This window comes from Cariama cristata, unplaced genomic scaffold, assembly GCF_000690535.1.
Source record: "Cariama cristata isolate BGI_N322 unplaced genomic scaffold, ASM69053v1 scaffold20989, whole genome shotgun sequence".
In the NCBI taxonomy this organism is placed as follows: domain Eukaryota; kingdom Metazoa; phylum Chordata; class Aves; order Cariamiformes; family Cariamidae; genus Cariama; species Cariama cristata.
The window spans coordinates 20,896-42,526 of record NW_009634399.1 but is presented as its reverse complement, the minus strand read 5'-3'; the positions used below and the strand labels follow the sequence as shown (position 1 = coordinate 42,526).

Below are 21,631 nucleotides of genomic sequence, written 5' to 3'. Positions count from 1 at the left end.
GACTTTGTCTGAACCATGGATTTACCCAACAATGGATTAAAATAAAAAAGCATTAAGCAAGAAAAATACATAATTAAGTAGCAGTAAGGAAAATAAGATATTTTTCTCCATAGCTCAAAGGACATCAGTCTGAATACACTCTTTTTTTAATTCATAACACATACTGTAGGAACCCAAGTCCTTGACAGAAGAGACTGTGGCTATGTACATCAAGTGTTCTGGAGCTCTTCACAAAACTTGGCAGGCATCTCCATGGTTCTCACCCTGAACCCACTATGATCTGCTGGGAAAGGTCTCTTATTATTGACCATTGACTCTGTCTTTGTGTTTCCCTTCTTCTGACTTCCCCAGCTACATATATGTTGCTATATGGAAGGGAACATACACCAGTCCTGACCTGTGCCCAGAGTCTGAAGGAAAAAATGCCATTATCCCAGGACTAAGTACTGCCATTGTCCTCACTGTTCTCAACTTAAATTTTGACATCACTTTTGCTGCCTTTATATGCAAGTGATCATTGCATAGCACATTTTAGTCTACAAAAGCTGGATTTTTAAATACATTCCCTTTATGTAATTTAAAGAGAAGGTTTTTTTAAAACACTAGACAAAGTGTTGTCTGAAAGGGACATTCTCATGTGTGAGTGTGAATCATAATATCTACAAATGCAAATAGTCCTTGCAAAATTGAGCTAGGCAAGTGGTATCTACTGAGTGTTCATGTGTGGTTGAAATTCTCTGGACAACAGCAGTTCACTTGTACTTGCAGGTCCATTGGATGTGCAGCCTGAAGGCTGGACTGCTGTGTATTTCACAGTTTGACCAATATTTTGTATTAAGTGCTTTACATACAAATACAGTAAGTTGGTTTTGCTGTCGTATTAAAATTCCCCTAAAATGTATTTTCAGTAATTGTGGTACACTACAAAAGCAATGAGGCAAAACCAGCACAGTACCACACCTGAATGACTCTTGCAGAAGTCCTTCAATGTCAGTGACATTACATCCATCTTCCTCCATTCCTAGAACACATTATGCAGCCCAGTATAGGCTAATGTGCACATGACTAATGATGCTACAATAGTCCCTTCAGCTGAACACAATCTTGTGCAAATTGTGAAACCTCAACAGCTAACAAAAAACACTGAAAAATATAATGCCTCTCAAATCCAGAACTCACTGTTTTGCAAGGATGTTCATATAATGGGGAAAGGTTGCTGATCCATCACCACAGGAGTGCCCACAGGTCAAGGAAACAAGTATAGCCATTTGTGCATGAGCACTATCCATTTTTAAACCCCAGTTTTCTTTGGGGAGTTTTCCCTCTTTCATTCCAACTCTTTTCCTTTTCCTGCTTGAGATCACTGCTGACCACAGAGATGCTCATTTGGTGGGGAGTGACAGGCAGAGGGACCCCTTAGCCGTCCCACAGCTGGGTGCTGTAATGTAATCAGCGCTCCAGCAGTTCAGTAGCAGCAGTCACAGTTAAGTCAGTCATAACAAAGCAAAGTCATGATTTTCTCTCCTTCCAGCTTTCACTTCTCCACGTTATAGTGATCTCTCTAAAATAGAAGCAAAAGACTCCTCTTTAAGGTATTCATCAGAGCTCTCAGAATGCACTTACTGCTGTATTTTTGCTTTGGGGAAGAAGCATTGTCTTGTCTGCTCTGCAGAGGAATAAAAGAAGACAATCTTTGATGAAATGGCAACATGCTAATCACTGACAAGTGTGCTAAGAGTTATGAAATAGTCAATATTATGTTATGAAATACTCAATATAATCTGTTTGAGGCAAGAGACACCTTTTTATTTTTCATTTGTACAACTATTAGCACAGTTGGGTTCTGGCTAACAGAAGTAGTTATTGCGTTTGTCTTATGTATTAAAGTTGTTATTATAGGGACTATTATTGCAGTGGGATTTAATTAAACAGAATGCAATGACAACTGAAACACTTCCATCATTTCCTGTTTTCTAAAAAAGCTACTTCTCAGTAAATTTATTGCACTATTTCCATTTTCAAAGAAGACTCAGATGTTCAGCATACAGAAAAGTGCAATGTTGTGCAGTGAAAGCTGTACAATATGCAGAATAAATAACTTTAAACCCATAGAACTGACTGCTTGTTATTTAAATACTTTTTGTGTTTTGTTCTCACCATTTGGCAACATTTATCATTAATGACCACAAATATATTTGAAAGCCTTTGTAATTTCCTGGGTTTAGGATGATGGAAAATTCAGAACCTTTGTATATTTATATTATATATCCATATTACATAAATGTTCAGTATCTAATGACAAGTCCTATATGGAGATTTTGTTTGCAGAGTTTTCTGGGGTTTTCCACCATTTTTTCTGCTTTCAGCTCTTTTGATTCTACCAATTACCTCTTTAGCAGCCAACAGTTATATTAGAATTAAATTACTCTTTCAAATTTATCACTTAAAAAGTAGAAATTGTGCCTAGAAGGCTGAACAAAATATAATTTCCTGAAAGTATTCCAGTATTTTCATTATGAGTTACTGACTAGGGTAAAATAATATACTATGTGGCATTTATAGATCAAGCCTCATTTCAAAAAGGATCCAGTCTACTTTAATAAAGTTCTTACTTCCCTTTTATGTCCTCTCTCTTTTGTTCCTGTGTTTGTATGTGTGACATACATCATGTGTAAATATTCTGAGCACATGCAGTATCTCTGGTTTTCTAAATGAGTCATTTTAATACCTGGCAAATTATCATCCCTTTTGGTTTGGAATACAGCAGCTCTTCAACAAAGCAAAATTACACAACAATTCATAATGTTAAAAAATATAAGGAAGACAGCTTCTGATGAAGACCAGTGCCTTTTTTTGTAACCTAACTAGGATTTCTACTTCTTAGTTTGTCAGGTCAAGAAGCTATACATTTAGACTAATCAAAATCTCTAAGTCACAGTGGCTGACATGGACTGTTTAATCTGTGACAGGAGATCTTCAACACCAAGTTAGTAGTATAGCAGTTGCACAGTCTTAGGGAAAACAAGATGAGTCACCCACCTGTACTGTTAAAGACTATAATCCTTTCAAAATGAAGGATATAATCTTTGAAATAAGACCAATCTTTTAAGACAAAATGTCTTGGAGTAGGGAAATGGAATCACTTTGCATCATTAGTTTCTCAAAGGCTTTGCTCCAGAAAGAAATCTTGTGGGTTTTGTAGCAGCATTATAAACAGTTTCAAGTGTTCCAATAATATATACAATCCATTTCTTTCCTTTCTATTACTTCCTGTGTATAGTGCTAGCAGTGGATATCAGGTTCATAACAAGATGCTATAAACACCCACAAAAAGTGAGTAAAGAGATCCACACTCTCTGCTCTAGGAGACTATGTTGTTCCAGTCAGGGATTCTGGCACATACACGCTGGGGGGACCACCAGGTTCCTGTCTTGGTTTGGTGTTCTTTTTTTAAACCCAGAGTGAAGGGAAAGTCTGTCAACTAGAGAAAGGAGGTAGATGAAAAACAGAAGTGCGTAAAAATACTTTCGAAGATGCTGATCACAAAACTAAATTTCCTTTTTCCTTCCTATGAGACTGTTCATGGGATTCTCAAGGCGAGAAATGAGTTTCCTATAGCCCTGAGTAGCCCTAGACCATAGAAGAGACAGGCATGTGTGTTGCCTTCAGGTTTTGGCAAAGCTGTTCAAGTCTGGTGTGGCCTATCTAAATGAAGACCAAAAGGAGAGGAACATCATCAGTGACAGCCATGTTTTAATCAAAACTACGTCCCATAAACTCTGATTTATTTGATAAAATTAGCTAATGCATACAATTAGGTGCTGAAAGGCATAAATTCTGTTAGGCAGGTGACCCTGTCACAAAAAGCTTTTGGTTTATTAGATTAGCACTCAAAAATATCAGTACAAAAAAAAAACTTTCTGAGTCTGAAGGAGCTGACAGATCCCAAACACTGTTAACGGGAGAGCATTATCAATAGGGACTGTTCCTGTGAGGTTCTTAAGGGATCAGTGCCAGATCCAACTACGGACCCTTCTGTTCTAGCCCTTGAAGTATATCTACAATCATTGCCTCAGAATTTATCCGTGGCAGAAAGTTTGGTAGACTGGCCAATAAAGAAGACAAAACAGACAGACAAGCTATCTGAATCACCCTGTAACCTAGACTCATAACTGCATTGCTTTAATACCACCGACATCAAGTATCTAAGCATAAGTAATGAAGGCCATGGAGTGCCATGGAACCATTGCTTCCAGGAAGATTTAGGAATCAGCATAGATCAACATAAGCCCAGCAAAACAAGGCGTGTTACATTTAAACAAGGAGGTAATGATGTGCTATGGAGTTGAATGTGACCCTTCAGTTTGATGTTACTTTGAGTAAAATGCTAGGCCAATTTCCAGCACTGTTTTTTTAAGATGTTGAAAAAGTGGGGACAACAATGAAAAATTGAGAAATTTTTCCATTGCTGATGAAAACAAAAAAAATTTAGTCTGTTTTGCTTATTGTAATGATGGCTGCAAGGTACTTTTATTAATGTATGGACCTTCAGAAGCAAAAATTTGGAGCATGTAAGGGTCCCTAATCAGTGAGACAAGAGCAACAGCCAGAGAAATCCAGAATAGAAATGGAACACTGTTTTTTTAATGAGAAGGGAGATCAAATATGCTAGGGGGAAAAAAAAAAAAAAAAAAAAAAAACCACACACAAAAAAAAAACAGCTAAAGAAATGGTGTGTTCTTTATCTTTTTTGTTGCTTCAAAATAAGGCTTAAAATGGTTACTGCAATACAAGAACAATGATTGAAATTATTTTCCATGTAGTACTGCAACTAGCTGATAACAGCAGCCTGTTCAATACTTACTAGTGACACAATTATGATATAAACTAAGGCAAAGATGATGTAGATTGAATACTTGCAAAATGTAGCTAATGGGATCATGATGCACATTGGGAGATGGCAGGATGCCTTGCACTGACGTGTTTTAGGATCAAGGCAGGTGCTCTAAGCATGTATCTTTCTTCCTGGAGGAAAAGAGACACTCCACATATGCACTTGAGAGCTCTTCTGCTGTTGCCGTTGAGTTGTCAACAATATGTCATTGCTCTTACGTGTATTTAATAATAGCCCTATGATGAGGTGAAGCATTTGTTTCTTGTTAAACACAGCTTGGCCTGGACAGGACTATACTGCTTTTGCTTGCCTGGCTGTTTGTGGATATCACTTGCCTTGCTGTCTTCCTCTCACAGGTTTATTCCTGAGGCTTGGTCCACCTGTAGTGTCACCTGTGGAGTGGGCAGCCAGGTCCGGCTTGTGAAATGTCAAGTGCTCCTCTCTTTCTCTCAGTCTGTGGCTGACTTGCCCATCGATGAATGCGAAGGTCCCAAACCTGTGTCCCAGAGACCCTGTTACAGTGGTCCCTGCAGTGGGGAGGCAACCGAATATACCCCAGAGGAAACTGAGCTGCTGTATGGCAGCTTGCAGGAGTTTGATGAGCTCTATGACTGGGAATACGAGGGCTTTACAGAGTGTTCAGAATCCTGTGGAGGAGGTAAGTGCAAAATGTTTCTGTGCTGAATTTGCTCTTCCTGCTTAAGCGTGTGCTTCAAAGTTAATACCCACAGACCTGCTGCTTTGAAACAGCTATTTAGAATCACAGATTCATTTAGATTGGAAGAGCCCTTTAAGATCATCTAGTCCAACCATATTTGAAAAGGCATGGATGAAAACTGTGGAAAAAAAAACATGTGCACAACATATTTTAGCCCAGAACTTTCAGGCTCTGTGCTCAGGCTGTCACCAAGAGTGATCAATGTATCACACATTTCTGTTCCCTTGTATCAGCTGATCACTCAAAAGGCACTCACACGAAAAAGCCGAATGTTAAAGTGGTCTGGTGACACAGGCTAAGAATCATGTGTCATTTTTAGTTTTTGTCTCTTGATTTGTACTGTACAAGTATAAACATGTGGAAGCAAATTGTCTTCCCATGGCAGACCCATTAAATTATTGATATTCTAAGGGCTCAGCTGGTTCCCAAACTCCTATCATTAAGTGACATTATCTCAGATCCCAGTGCAAAAGAAAACATATGGTGAAAAAGCACTAACGGTCTGAAGCACTAGTCTGAAGCTAGAAGGTTTGGCACTTGGAGATTCTCAAAGTTATCAAGGTCTCAGTTTCCAGATGTTATAGACTGTGAGTGCACAGTTCTCTGATATCCTTTTTTCCCATAATTTTGTCTAGCTAATTCTGAGAAGTATGTCCACTCCACTATTTTTTAAATTAAACCTAGACTTCTCCAGCTGCTGTCTTTTTACGGTACAAGTTTCAGGCTATTTTAAAAGGGATTATATAGATAAATATAGATAAATACTGAATAGATACTGTAGAACTGGAAACCACTGAGCGCTTTATGAGTGGTTAGTAGTGTGATCTGTACAGATTCACCAGTAAACAGCGACAAACTTAAAAAACAGTAGAAAATAATGCAAAGGTTTTCTATGCTTACTTTTAGCATACTGACAGTAGTCAGTGTTTAGAGCAGTTCACAGGCAGTTGTCAGATCATTGCCACTATTGCTTTGTTTCCTACATAAAAAATATGACACTAGCATATGCTAAGTGGTGATAAACACTGACTTTACAGGAGTATTGGTCATATATTGAGGCTACTAGCAATCAGTAAAAATTTGTCACTCTTACACTGTGAATGCTGAAACCTGAATAGCTTCTACAAATATCCTCTTGAAATGAAGTAATTTCTTTGAATGTAGTGACTATGTCTGTATTTTTCCAATATAACTCACAGAGACTGATATGACAGAGACATTTTGCTTTTTAAATTTAATCTCTTTCAATCATCAGCAAAAATTGCTGGCCAAGATTTCTTTTTGTCTGACATCAACTCCAAATTTTCCAGATTAGCAGATGCTAAGTCAGACATTTTTGTAGCCATAGGTGCAAGACTGGTCAAACTAATTTTATTGGTTTTGGAGTCTCAAGAGAAGAAATTGGATAGATGCAGAAGTAACCTTTCACCTGCCAGAAGCAGCAACCAGAAGGAATTAGTTAGTCATTTAGTCTGCTGTTAGTGGCTGGATTTCCCAGAGCTATCATCAAATAACATGTAACAATTATTCTATTCTGGTAGATATAAACACAGAAAATCTCTTTGGATGGTATTTTGAGGGTGAACTTAAACTGCCTAGATTCACATCCCATCCTTACACCCTTTTATACTGGGATTTCCTACTGAGAACTGATTTCTTTTTTTCAGGGAAAGCAATTTAAAAGCAGATAACATTTTTGTTCTGGTAATACTGTGCAGCAAATAATGTTTAGAATTCAGTTACTTGGCAAATAAACTTCCTGAAGTTCAAATACTTTTTTTAATTATCTCTATACCATGGAACTTCCTATTGATAATCAAAGATCTTTATATTCTCTAAACATTCAATGGTCCATCCTTGGTTTAAAGCTTGTATCCATTTGCTGCACTGATTTGTCAAAAACAGAGGGGCAGATGTTATCACTATGCTGAGACACATTCAGTGTGAGATTCAAGGAGAAGCTGAAGAAAGTGATTCTGAACACATTTGTTTGCTACTGCAGCAAGCTAGATTTTTTTTTTTTTTTAGTTGCTGGCACAAGCTCTTAGAGCCAGAAACTTCTATCAATACATAGTCTAGCAACTGCAAACTGGTAAAATTCAGGCAAGAGCCTTTATCTTCAATACCCATGCAGTCAGGCAAGATTATTTATCTTACCAGTACCTTTAAAAGATAGAAAGTTGTAGGAATCTCTGAAAGGAAATTATAATAAGCAGAGAAGAATGCTGATAGGATAAACTAAAATTATTGGAAATAAAATCAGAGATGGCTTAGGTCACATGAATAAGCATGGGGAATGAACTCACTGGGAGGTTTGGGGAAGGTTGAATGCCGAAATGTGAAGAGCAGTGGTATCAGAGCTCAGATCAGTCTGAGAAACAGAAAAGACTGAATTCAAGACCTCACAGTTAATCACTTTTGGATAGTCAGCACTGAAACAGACAATGCAAAAGTGTTAAGGTAGTTGATAATCATTGATCAAGAGCTCATTAGTGACACACTTCAGAGAGGAGAAACTGAATCTGTGGAAGTACATTCGGTTTACAAAATTTTGATCTGAAAAGAAAAACGTCCACCACATACAGATAGACAGTGAGTGAGCTGCATACCTAGAAAACAGAATGATGTCACCAGCATGTGGCAGGACTTGGTGGCTTCTTTCCACGGAGTTAAGAGTACTTTCCTGGATCCCATACCTCTGGATTAGCAGTCCTTCTCTCCTGGATTCATCAGATTGGTCTTGCTGTCAGACCTACACAAGTGATCAATGCAAAGTAGAGACTGGTAACTTGAACACAGTGCTCTCAGGTAGAGAACCACCTCTGCTCTGCAGCCAGGAACAGTCTGTCTTGGGGAATCTGTACGTCTCTGTTTGCTGTACACAATATGATAACATGCTCAACAGAAAAATGATTAGGCTGGAAAGATACTCAACAGGGTAGAAATTTCACTGGTTTCCTTTCCTAGAAACAAATCACTACCATTTTTTTTCTTGTTTCAGTGAGCTATCCTTTGTACAATTTGTTTAAGTCTTTTGGGAGATTACTTGAATAGCAAAACAACTTGAAATACGGGGCCACCTTGTAAAGGAAACCCACAATAATGTTGGCTGACTTTAGGGAGTTGGGTAATTTTGATATTGAGGTCCATATCCAAAAATATCAGACGTCTTTCTTCTGTTCAGCACCTTGAGTACAGTGGAGACACTGCCTATCCTTGATTCTTAGGCATGCCCCGAATAGGCTTCCATATGTAGGAGACAATAAAATGCTCAAAGTGCCTCTTTGCTGTGGGCATCTCCTCAGCCTGTACTAAGAATAAGGGGAATAAATCCATGAATAATTTCAGGAGTACCAAAATTATGATGAGTTGCAGCACTTTGGTCCTGTTGCATGATAGGATACCATTTTTTGCCTGACAACATGTGTTCTGGCATTCGGAACAGCAGAAGATATTGTCAGTTCTGTTACACTGCCCTTGGAGCTGTTCAAGCTCTTCCAACATCATTGATTCTGAGATATTTTGGAAAACTAATGGTTGGTTTTGAGAAGATAATGCAATTGTTATGAGTTCAGCTACTTTTTTTCTAACTCAGGAGTAGGGATGAGTGTAAAAAGCGTAATTCCACTTTGCTTGAACCACTGTGGATTAGATTTTCAGTCAGTTCAGGCCAATTATTATCCTTAGACCCACTGGGGAAGAAGTAGACCTTCTTTGACTAACTAGTCTTTCCTATGGCATGCAGTGTTGCAATCCCCGATTTTCTATCTTTCTAAGATTATGATCCAAAGGAACTGTTATATTCCTACCTTACTCATAGGAAAAGTGAAACAGAGTAACTGATATGCTGAACAGTACATAAGGAACTTGGTATCACTAAGGATTTCATCAGTTAAAACGTAATTGCCACATATTCCAGCTTCTCTTAGTCCCAACAGCCACCCTTGTTCTGTCCCAGCTCTCAGATACACCCTGCAGGTTTGCGTCTTCAGTTTAGGTGCAGGTCTGTGGAGGTAGAAAAGTAACTGAGAGCAGCTGAATTGTCTAACCTTGTTTTACTTTACTTTTGCATGTATAACAATCACACTGTTGCTTAAAATATAGCATGCCAAAGTCAAGGCATTTTCACACCTTAGCCTACTTGACTGACAGATAAACAGCCTCATTGCACTCGTAGTGAAAGGATGAGTGACTAGAAGAGAGCACTGGACAATTTTCTGTCCAGGGAAAGTAAGTGGTGAGTGAACCTAGGGACTTCTCACTGCACTTGACTGGAAGCAAGGGCAAGTAAAACTCAGCATCCCATACAGTGTTTTGATCAGGCCATTTCCCAGGTAGCTAGGGAATAGGATACAAAAGGTGCAGTAAGCAGTGTGTGACTGTGGAAAATTACAACAGTTATAGACGAAGGTTTTTCCCAAAAGAAGGGAGAAAAAGAACTGCGATTTTTCCTACTTGGTCAGGTACGCTGTGCCAAGAAACATCCCCCTTTGATAAATATTCATACCATATTCCTCAAAGATCATCAGGCAGAGCACATGGATGTGGACAGCAAACACCTCACTGCCGTGTGCGATGCAGCCTCCTCCCTCTCTGCAGCCGGGCCTGCAGCCCCTGAGCTGGCAGCCCTGGGCGTAGGGCTGTCCTTTCCCACAGGCAGTAGCCCCAACACAGCCCTGCTGGCCCCTCCAGGCACATCTCTGCCCTCGGCTGCCCCTCTGGGTATGGAGAGCTGATTGTGACCGTGCGTTGTTGTGTGCAGGTGTCCAGGAGGCTGTGGTGACCTGTCTGAACAAACAAACCAGGGAGACTGCAGACGAGACGCTGTGTGTAACCAGCCGCCGTCCTCCACAGCTGCTGAAAGCCTGTAGCCTGGACCCCTGCCCGCCAAGGTAGGCTTCTTATATCTTATCACCAGGCATACATTTTTCTCCAGATTTAAGAGAGATGTGATCACTGATGAAGTTGAGAAACTGATCTTCCAGCTCCCATGAACCTGAGATGCTCAGGGCCAGGGATGCTTGGATCTGGGCATTACTGAAATGACTTCTGAATTACAGGAGTAAAACACGCAGACGAGAGCCGGAGATGGCTCCCCAGGTTACAGCACCGGAGCCTCAGCTGCCTGGGCTCAGCAGATCTGTGTCACTCTCCCTGGGACTCCTTTTAACTGATGTGAAGTGAGCAGAGGTGATGTGAGTGAGTAAAACTCTGCCACTGCATAAAGTAGCAGATCGGCACAGCCGGGCTGTTGTTATTGCAGGTGAGGATACCCGGGCCAGGGCGCGTCAGTCTTGTCCAGACATCATTTTATGGATTTTGAGGAACCCAAGACAAAAGTGAAACAAATATACAAGTGTGGGTGGTTATAGTCCAGTATGTTGCCCAGAGCCATTTAAACAACACTAGCAGTAGGAAAAAAAAGAATTTTAAATAAATGTGACTGCAGACTCAATGGTTTTTCAGTCTGGAGGCATGCACTGCCTCAAACATGCTCTTTGTCAAACTACAGGGGCTTACAGCCTCTTCACACCACAGTCACACTGACTGGGAAGTGCAAAGCGGTGGTAAAACCAAAACTTCAGACCACTTGCCTATTCAGGTCCTGCAGGCAGATAGTTTATGGATTGGCTTAACTTGACCCAGAGTTGTGTTAAGTTTCAGGAGACTTCTCCAACCTCCTCTCTCACAAAAGATTTTGAAGGACTTGTTCCTAGCCTCAGGCATCTTCCACAATCCTGACCCTAAAAACAGCAGATCTTTGTCTGCAGGGATTCACATCTGTAGTCCCTATGACAGAAAATAACTGTCATGAGGTTCCTGTGGTTTATTTAAATAGATCTGGAACTGTCAGGTCTTCAAGGTGTACTGTATATATACTGTCTTTATTCCCAGCTGTACACAGGTGCATTTATTCTCTTCTAGTAGTAGGCAGACTTGAAATACATCGATTTATAACTTTGGACAATTTAAAACACTCCTTTCTGCCCAGGTGGTAAATATTCCTTAGAGTGTATACTGGTAGGTGTATGTATGCTTTATATGACAGCAGGCTATACAGAGGTATATTGTTACAAATGTTAGTAGATTTTGGGTACACAAAGAAGGTTCTATATTAAAAATCAAATATGGCCAGCATCCAAGAATGATAAGGACAGAAATAACGATTTGATTGGATGATCAGGATTTTGAGTCTGTGACAAGGAGACCCAAATATGTTGACACTTTTCACCAAAATATTGTAAGAATTGCTTATGAGGATATTGCGACCCTGACTGTGTTACATTGTCTGTAATGCTGGCAATAACAGGCAAATATTATATTAATGCTTGAAAAGAACTTTGTAGGTGGAAGTCTCACTGTAATTGATAGGTGGCAGCATCACTAAAGCTGAGAGTGCATGGCAGAGGATTGATCACCCATTGATTCTGACATGGAAAATAAATATTCACTGGTTAAGAAAAAATAAGGCACATTCATGTAGAGCAGTATTTATGTGAGTTCTGTTACAAAAGTAGTCTGAGAAATTAGGTGAATACTTTTTGAATTAGTCTGTATGATAATCCATACCACTGTGGTAACCTCGCTACCAGAGTGGAGCTAGTTTAAAGTGACCTTAGGCATGTAGCTCACTCCATGACTTACAGGATGGTCGTACTTTGGGTGAGAATCAGGCCATGAAGCAGAGGTGAAAGGGGATTGAGGCTGCAGAAGGAGACTAAGAAGCTTTCATTCACCCCTACGGGTGCAATTGAGAAAAAGGGAAATGAGTCCTTTCCCTGTATATACATCTCATCTCCTTCCAGCCCCCTCAGTCTGGAGGAAATTGCCTGTCTGCAGAGATTTAAGTGGCACAGGATGATGAGCAGCACGTGTTCTGCAAAATGGCTCCTCTGGTAAGAACAAGGAGGCCTAAAACTCAAGGCTGCAGACAGCAGGCAGCGTGGTTAATGGAAAGAGAGGCAAGAAGGAAAGTTGATGTGTCTTCCAGGCAGAATGTGACAGAATAACTTCCTTATTTCCTGCAAGCTTCTGAAATGCTACATCTACTAATGCCCCTGTACTAAATACAATGGTATAGTAATTAAAATGATAGTATTTAGTGTATAAAGATTATTGCTTTGTAATCATTAATTACAACAATCTTAAGACTTCCAAAGAGAACACAAGGGAAAAAAAAAAAATAAGGCTTTAAGGGGTTTCTCTTTGTTTTAATCATAATATGCTTCAGGATTCTAATTCAAAAAATCTTGATCCAGGAATCTGATGGAAATTTAGGCTAACATACTGTCCTTGTGAATGCTAATTAAGCCATTGATATCGACTGACAAGTCCAAAACTTGTAATACACTGTGGCTGCGAACTTAGACCCCTGTTATAGACGTTCCCAAAATGTGAACTGTGAACCACTGATACTTCCCAGAGCTTTCACTGACAGCTTATAGAGAGAGCTGTCTGGTCTCACAGTGTTGGCTCTTCTCTCTGTTTTCCAGCTGCTAAAATGCATTAACAGAAGCAAAAAATATAAAAAGCACTTTCCTAAAATATCCTTGATGTGTGACTGTTGGAGAATGCAGTTGTGGTGGGTAGATGAGGCAGTCTGCTGAAAAGGTAACTGAGATGGTGATGAATGTCTCAGTAGACAAGGGAATGTTGTTCACAGCATGAAGAAAAAGCTGAGAAGTCTTGCCCAAGAGAATGAAAATTCCCTCCTAATATATTTAAAGAAATTATTCCAGTGATGTTTCTTGAACCAAAATAGCCCAGCATGCTTAGAATTTAATACATATGCCTAGAATTTAATACAGTTCAAGATCTTGTTTAGCTTAAGAGGGAGAACATTTAAAAATTAGAACTTCCACGCTTAATGTTGCTTCTGCTTCAGTCACTTTTGGTTAGATGTGGTATTCTCCGTAGCCTCTCAAAGGGTTAGTTGTGGAAGCCTCTCCTGGTCAGCAATTGGTTTAACTGGTTTAGTATAGATAAACAAAAGCATTGAACCCCAGAATCTAGTCAGCCTTTCTGGAGGGTCAGAAGGCAAACGCCTCAAGACAGATACTGTAGGAGTAATCAGTGAAGAGTAATTTTGTTCTGGTTTTGTTTCATCATTGTCTTTGGACATTTAAGAAGAGTGATACCAAAGGGATCTTCACTGTTGCTGTTCTTTGTGCTCCCTATTGAGAATAAATGTGTATGGACTAGAAGTCTTCGTTACTCACTTAATACTTCACCTTGAAATTAGACTGTGGTATCATCATCCTCTTCAATTCCTAATTGCTCTGGACTCTTCTGGACCAAAATATGGTAAAAGCTAGAATACACTGGCAGTACTTCAGATTTATGAAAACACTGAAAGGTGATGGTGCTTGTATAGCAACTGAGAGAGCTTTATAATTTCCATTGAAATTCTGGCTTAATATCTTAGCACATTACTATTCTGAGTCCATTGAAGAGAGACAGAAAAACTAAACCACAGAAATCTATCTTCAAATATTCGTAGCTGTATGGAGTCAGCAAAATTTCATGCATAAAATTCTTACAGAAGATAGAAGAAGAGCCAGGAAGAGTTGCACACAAAAAGTGGAAGATTTCATCCACATTCAAATCCCAAAGCAGCTGAGTTTCCTGTGGTTTTAGACTTTGTTGAGAGTTTTTTGCTTATTTCTTCAAGAACAATAGCAGAAAAAGAGCCCAGTCCCTTTTCTCCTGGAAAAGAATATAAGAAAAATTCTCATTTTGCACTGAACTAAGAAATAGTGAAACACTCTGGAGCTGATTGCTAAGTTGGGAGCTAATAACTGATATTCAGCACAGTAGGTACAAAGTGAAATTTCTTATCATTAACTTTGTATGCCCTTGTTTGCTATTTCTATAAAAAGGAAATAGCCTGTTTTGATGTACTGGGAGACCCAGCATGCTTTCTCCAGGAAAATGAGGAATGAAGACTATGGCTATTTTAATTCAGTCATTCAGTTACTTTATTTGTGTCAATCAAGCTATATCACTTCCAGAATTACACAGCAGTACTTGAGCAGAGCTCAATCTTCCCAGAAGTAAATGCAGAATAGCTGTTCAATGTCTAGAAGTTTCTTCTCTAAGCTCAAAAACAAAAGGGCAGTTCATTCAGTTTTGCTAATTGCTATGTTTGTCTTCTAAATTACTCCAAAGACAATCAGCAAAACCCTGTTTCAATGTTGACTTTACTGTCTTCAACAACAAAATAATTCACATCCAAAATGTGTCTTTTCCTCAGCCTCCACAACCCAAAACACAGAGGCAGTCATCATCTAATCAGATACAATTGCTCTTGTTTTTAACAGCAACAGCATGAGCACCTCATGGTAAGCCAAAAAATTCTACCAAAGGGGTGAAAGAGAATGTTGTGGCTGTGTTATTAATTATAACTTCTCTCAATTGCTCAGTCAATGCACATTAAAAAGATTTGCTAAACATATATGGAGGAGTGGAGAGAGAAGTAAAGCAATGAAAGCCAGATGGCTGAAAATGGATGAAATTCCAGGCAATTTCTACAGCTTTGTTCTTGCATATTTTCAAAACTGAACTTTTATTCCTGTACAACAAAGAACAGCTGAATGCTACAAAACCAAAAAAAAAACCAACCAGTGAATAAAAAGCAGACTTTTCTATAAATAGCACATGATTTCACCTCAACACTCTCCTTTTACTCCTTGAAGCCTCTGTTCTTAGAAAGAAAAGGTAGGAAACCATCTGAGTGGTCCTGATACCTGACTGAAGGTTCAAGATAGTTTGAGTTATGCTGGGATCTAGCTCATTGCACAGTGTCTTTTTTTTCTCTGTCTTCTGTTTTTTCACCTACATCTGCTTGTTTTGGATTTGTGCAATAAATTACCTGTTATTGTTTTAAAGTTTATTTGGTTAATGTAGTATTGTCCCTCCATTTTGCTCTACTTAATTTCTCAGATGAAGTCAAACTATAAAGGAGAAAAAAAATCAACATGTTTTCTGATGCATTTGGAGAGGTGAGGCATTAAGTTGCTGGCAGGTCAGACTTAGTGTAAGATGTGCTCCCATTGACAATCTGAAATGAGTTCAATATGTGTGAAAGGGACAGAGCTTTTTCTAATCCATTAAAGGTGACCTTTGTGTGGGGGAGGTGTCAATACCTATATGTTTTCATTGCTCAGGTGAAATATTAGAGCATGTCTGTCTAGTTCATGAAAAAGTTTAAAAGATTTGCACATCATTATGTCTACTTATGCTCTAGTATAGCCTTACTGGCAGGAGATACCAGTTCTTATTTTGTTGCAGTCTTTTCTCAGAGGTGTAAGTTCAAATTTACATTAATGAGGCAATGATGGTTGTTACTCTCTGTCTCTTTCTGCCACAGAAAGAGTTTCAACCCCTCACAAACTCCTGACTTTTTTTTTCTGTAAGTGGGATGTATTTAAGTCTATTTAAACTGAAGTGCATTGAGAATGTCTTTGACAGCCTTTTAAGATGTAGCCCACAGAGCCTCCTGGGATCACAGGCCACAGCTTGAACCATTGATGGAGTAGGTTGGAGAATCGGACGTTAGAAGGAATGTGCTGTCAGAGGGGGTTGATTCACCCTGCTTTGAAGCCTTTAGGTCAAGAAACAACTTAAACAGGAGTCATGGGCTCAGTGAGAGAATCATAATCCCATTTTTTCTCTAGGTTTACTTTGCTAAAGACAAGACTGTACAAAGGCTTCTACACAGCCTGCCATCCCTAGCTGGCTCTGTTATGCTGTACCTGCATTACCTGCATGCCTACCCTGCACTACTGTAATACCACCCTGGCCTTGAAATGTATCAATCTGTGATCTAAAAATATTTATCTTTCTCTCCCGTTTTTTTATAATATAATTTTCCCCTTTGTACCTTCTCCAGTTGTTAAGAGATTGTCCAAGGTGTGACTAACAGCCCACCCTTCCCCTTTCTCACTGGATGCACTGCCTGTGGTGGAGCAGTAACTGCATGCACCTTGGTATCTCTTACTCAACAGCAGTTACAGGGAAGTCACCGAGGGGACTCATAGGGAGTGGTCCTTTTCAGCCATGTGTGCCACATCTAGATGTGAAGTAAAGCAACTTGCAAGTTGCCAGGGTCAGTGGAACAGCTCTGGAGTCTCCGTCACAGTCTGCATCCAGCTCTTCTAGTTCAAAATTTCAGACCTCTTCCCCAGCCACTTTGCTTTTTTAAATAATACAATGATTCCTTCATTAGATAAGATTTCACTCATAGACATTTTCCTCCATTTCAGCTTATATTCCATTCAGACTACTGTGTTCATAAAATATTAGAGCATAGTTGTAAACAATTTTTAAATAATTTTTCCATATTTCCTTCTTACTTCAGACAAAAGTAGATCGCACTTCTTATTTAGAATCCTATATACCGGTATAGATTGTTTTCCTCTACACAAATCTCCAGGTTACAAGTTTTACCAAGTTAGTATACTCTTGTGTTGAAACAATCTCACCATGCCCTACCACAGGTTTTTTATACCTTGGTTTATGATGAGTATGAGCTTAAAGTCATGGTAGGATCTTAGTGAATTCCTCTGCAGAGGACAATTTCTCTTCTTTTTTTCCTGGCACTGTTAATTTCCTGGTTTTAGTCACCTTAATACAGTTCACTTCTCTCCACCTTTATCTTTAATGCTTGTGGTAACCAGAACTTAATATTCACTGCCACTTAATATTTTTCAGTATTTTGAACAAATATGCTCTCACTTCAGCGTTTCACGTGTTAACTTCTAATTCCTAGTTGTTTCTGTAAATTTATTCTCAATTTTCTTGAGTATTAATTTACTGCCTGAACAGCAGGATTTCACTCCCAAAAGACAGCTTTCCCAACAGTGGCGATAAAACCCATGTCTTTGCTCTTGTGCCAAATATGAAGTTAAGTCAAATGTTTTGTGGCATAGTGGCCAGGATTAACTTTTTCACTGCAGCATTAACCTATGAAATAAGCTACAAGGTCTTATAAACAGTTGATTTTACTGTGCATCATCACCTCCTTTAAAAAGTGGTGAAATGAAGAGCACCATTATATACTTCATTTACAGGACTGCTGAAGTAACTTATTATGCAGTAGTCTGAGGAATACCCAGTATTTTCAAACCAATAAACCTTTGTGGACGAAAAGACAAAGTATGTAAAAGGAGAATAAAGATATGGCCCTCAATGCTGAAAACATACTGTACAGTTCTGTACCATACTTACACATCAGAGAGATTCACACATTAAATAAATGGAGGAGGCACTTTCATTTCCATTCAGTTTGGAGTGAATTAAGTACCTATAGGAGGAGCTAGACTGATTAAACAAGGAGTGCTGTATCTGCCAACTAGGTCTGTCACATCTGCAGAAGCATAGCAAGCCCTTCTATTTGTATCCATGAAAATTTCCATCTTCAGTTTTGTGATCTCCATTCCTCTGGCCTCTCTGCTAACACTGTTAAGTGCTGAAGGTCTCACTGGTGGAGCAGAGTTTGTGGTGCGCGGTTACTCATTAGAAACGTGACTAAGCAGACATATTCTACATTGTAACCAGCTGTTGGTAGATCCAAGTCATTCACAGCCTTGGGAAAGATTTGAACCACTCACACAGAAGTGAACAGCAATGCATTTAATTACCACCTGATGGATCCACAGATTTGTTTTGGTATAACTATATTGGAAGGAGGTTTTCTGTTTGGTTTTTGGTTGGGTTTGTTTTTTTTTTTTAATTATAATAGTTCACTGTCATGGTTCCTGATCTGATCAAAGGTGTTTGGATATGTCAAACAAGTTCATTCCCCTTCCCATGAGGAAACAAACAGTACTCTCTGAAGTCATTATTTTCTCATTATTTCACTCAGCAAAAGTTAGGGAAGAAGTGTATTAAGTAGCCATTCTGTAGTCTGTGGATTCTGCACACAAACCTATACTGATATAACTATTAGGATGGAAATAAGAAGTGTTTTAGTACAAGTTTACCTATATACACAGTAGCTTTTCTGACATCATCACTTTGAATATAATAACTTTTCCTTCCAGAAAAGAAGCAGATCTTGGTTGATACTTCCATGGACCTGGATACTTTACCATGGTTGTTTTGGTTATTTATGGGTGTAACACAAGTTTAGAGCCTCCTCACTCTGTATGAGGAGCTCCTGCATGTTTGGATCTCTACATGTCAATGTGAGGAAAAACAGCTTTGTTGCAGAAGAGTGAATTAGTTACTAAATAGATTATCAGTCACAGTGTCAGGATCTCAAAGGGGAAAATACAAAAGAAATACCGGATCTAGATGTGCCAGAACATTTGGAACAAAATTCTTGCACTGCCTTACTAATGGTATGTTGCCAGAAGGGCATTGAAGGGAATTCAAACATAAGCAGGCATTGGGAGTTTCCCGAGTTTGGTCACAGTACTACATACATACATATATATAACTAAGTTCAACTGTTCTCACCTCCCCCTACTAAAAAACATAGAGAAAAACTTGTATGCCTGATACTGAGAGATGGCCTGTTCGTACCTTCTGCACTGGCAAAATAGTTCAGGAACAGTTCATCCTAATGAAAATATTATCCCTGTAATGCTGCCAGCTAGGTCAGCAAGAAGCTCATGTTATCTACCGGTTTTGTGGCAGTAATGCTCATAAAACTTGGACTTGCTGGAGAATCACTTAAGCTGAATGCTGTTTTCTGAACACTGTTTCATTCATGAATCTGCTTTCTTTGTCCATTCAATTCAGTGACATCTCCTTTACTTCTTTCCTGCACTGACCATTTCAGCAAAGGCATCCTTAGATTTTAGGAGAGTCCTGTTACTCTGTGGTACAAAATCACATGTTCATGAATATTGATCTTACAGGTTGTGAAGTCAGACTTCCTGTATATTTTTTCCTGTGCCATCTAAATGCATTTTCAATTATCTCATTTTTAAAATGCTTCACTTTGGATGGTGTTTCAGCTTACAAATGATCAGTTCATTGCACATCTTTCTCACCTGCTGAGCTTTTTCTGTCTTCTCGTGTCTGTAAGCTTGTTGATTTCTCCTTCAGCTGTTTTTTAACATTTTCCATGTGGTATAAGGTTAGGCCTAAGAAAAGGTGTTGGCTTATGAGACAGTCCAGCATGGACTCCAGTGTGAAAAGAGCCAGGGAGTCTTCGACATAAAGCAGCTCTGTCATGGGCAGCAGGGTGTTGAACTGTCCCTCTGCTTCTTTGCAGAAGAACCATGTGACAGTGTTTTATAGACTCATATGCACAATTTATTTCATAAATTAGTGGTTCTTCTGCTTTTGCGTTACGTCAATGTCGGTTTAGGGCAAGGGGTGTTATCCGGATCTGCTGTAGTTCCCAAACTCTCTGCTCCTCCCTGCTCTACTCATTCAGTTTCTGCCATCTGCCATTACAAGTGCAACTCACGCAATTTCTGTCCTATTCCTCAAACCTCCCTATATTACTTTGTAACCAGCTTTCTACCTTTACTGTAATCTAATCTGTTCCTCAACTATTTCCTGTCTTCATTTTTGAAAGGAGTTACCAAGAACCTATTTTCATTGTATCTCATATAAAATATTGAACAACCTTCTGGTAAGAAGTTGCTGCTTTAAGCATGAGACCAAATCTAAACTTGAGACAAAAACTGGTACTCGTTTGTCTATCAAGCCTAACCTGACCTGTGTAGCTGTGTCAAAAGTAACTATTGCTATAATTTATCTCAATACTGTAGTTATAATACAGAGTAAGTCTCTTGTGAGGTACTTTTCAGTAGCCAGTATATCTGCTGATCTCACAAACCAATTCTCTGCCAAACCGGTTCACTTACCTGAAGTTGTCTTCTCATGTTCCACCGTGGTTCATGCATTCTGCATCTGCAGTAGTCCCCTGAAAGATGCACTAGACAATCTCCCACTGTTCAAAATGTTGGCAGAAAAACACAAACCCTCTTTTCTGACCTGCTTTAATGGTTGATGTTCTCTGCCTTCAACTCAAGACACAGCAAGACTTTTTTACTGTAAGGAACCTTATATATATTGTTTGAAGCATGTCAGTAGGTTACTCCAGCAACCAAAATTGCCCTTTGTAGAGCTGTTACGTACTCCATTTACCCTCTGTTCTTCTCTGACTTTTGAATTCCTCGTGTATTTTCCTCTATTTGGCTCCGGTATACAAATATTGACTCCCCTCCATATTCAGCTATAATGAGCTGCAATATTAGTTGATACTGGTAAGTCTACAGAGTGAACGCAGGCCGCTTCTGTCAGCTCCCAGAGTGCTGTTGTTGAGCCTTTGATCTGCTTGCATGTGTCAGCTGCATAGGCATCTCTTTAATGGACTCCCTTCACTTGCAAGGAAGATACTTTTTGAAGAAAAGTACCTCACTATCCCTTGTACACAGCGATCCCCTGAAAGCTTCCCTGCCTGTTCAGCTCCCTTGTCACGCTGGTGATGCTAGACAACAGATTTTATCAGGCTGGCACTGAAAAATGACTGAGCGTGAATTATTTTCTATCGCTGCTGCTGCTAATTTAAAAGTGCTTTGCCTCGTCATTTTTATTTCTTAATAGAGTATCAACTTTTTCAAAGCTTTGTTAAATCTCAGTTTTCCTCTGAGGTGTGTGTATACTATATGTATATTTCTAATGTTTTCTCTAACATGAACTGAACCATAGCAGTAGGGAGATCACTTCCTAGAGACTCAGATCCATGTTTAAACACCTAGGTGGAAGTCTTAGCTCTCACACTTCATTTCAAAGGAGCAGTCTGATTTCACTGTGAGTGATTTAACAGCTGAATGAAAAATCAGTTGCAGTTAAATTCTTGCCTTTCATGCTCCTTTCATGCTCCTTTCTTTGAGACTAGTTTGATTACAAAGCCAGGAATTGACCTGGGAGTCCTCATCTCAATCCTGTAGCTTCACTGCAGGAAACTATGCTACGCAAACAGGATTGACAGTAACTCTCTCTGCTGTCCGGAGTTTAAGATCACATTCTGGATGGTATTTAAACCTGACACTGAG

General features: G+C 39.2%; 1 protein-coding gene across 1 annotated transcript in view; it reads left to right on the top strand.

Annotated features, from left to right (window-relative positions):
* Nucleotides 1-21,631, top strand: part of ADAMTSL1 (ADAMTS-like 1) — a gene marked incomplete at both ends in the record, with an annotated part of 87,958 nt that overhangs the window by 48,745 nt on the left and 17,582 nt on the right. Inside the window, 2 exons of the mRNA XM_009707145.1 lie at nt 5,251-5,552; nt 10,375-10,504. Coding sequence (XP_009705447.1) covers nt 5,251-5,552; nt 10,375-10,504 — 432 coding nt within the window. The remainder of the gene's footprint in view (nt 1-5,250; nt 5,553-10,374; nt 10,505-21,631) is intronic.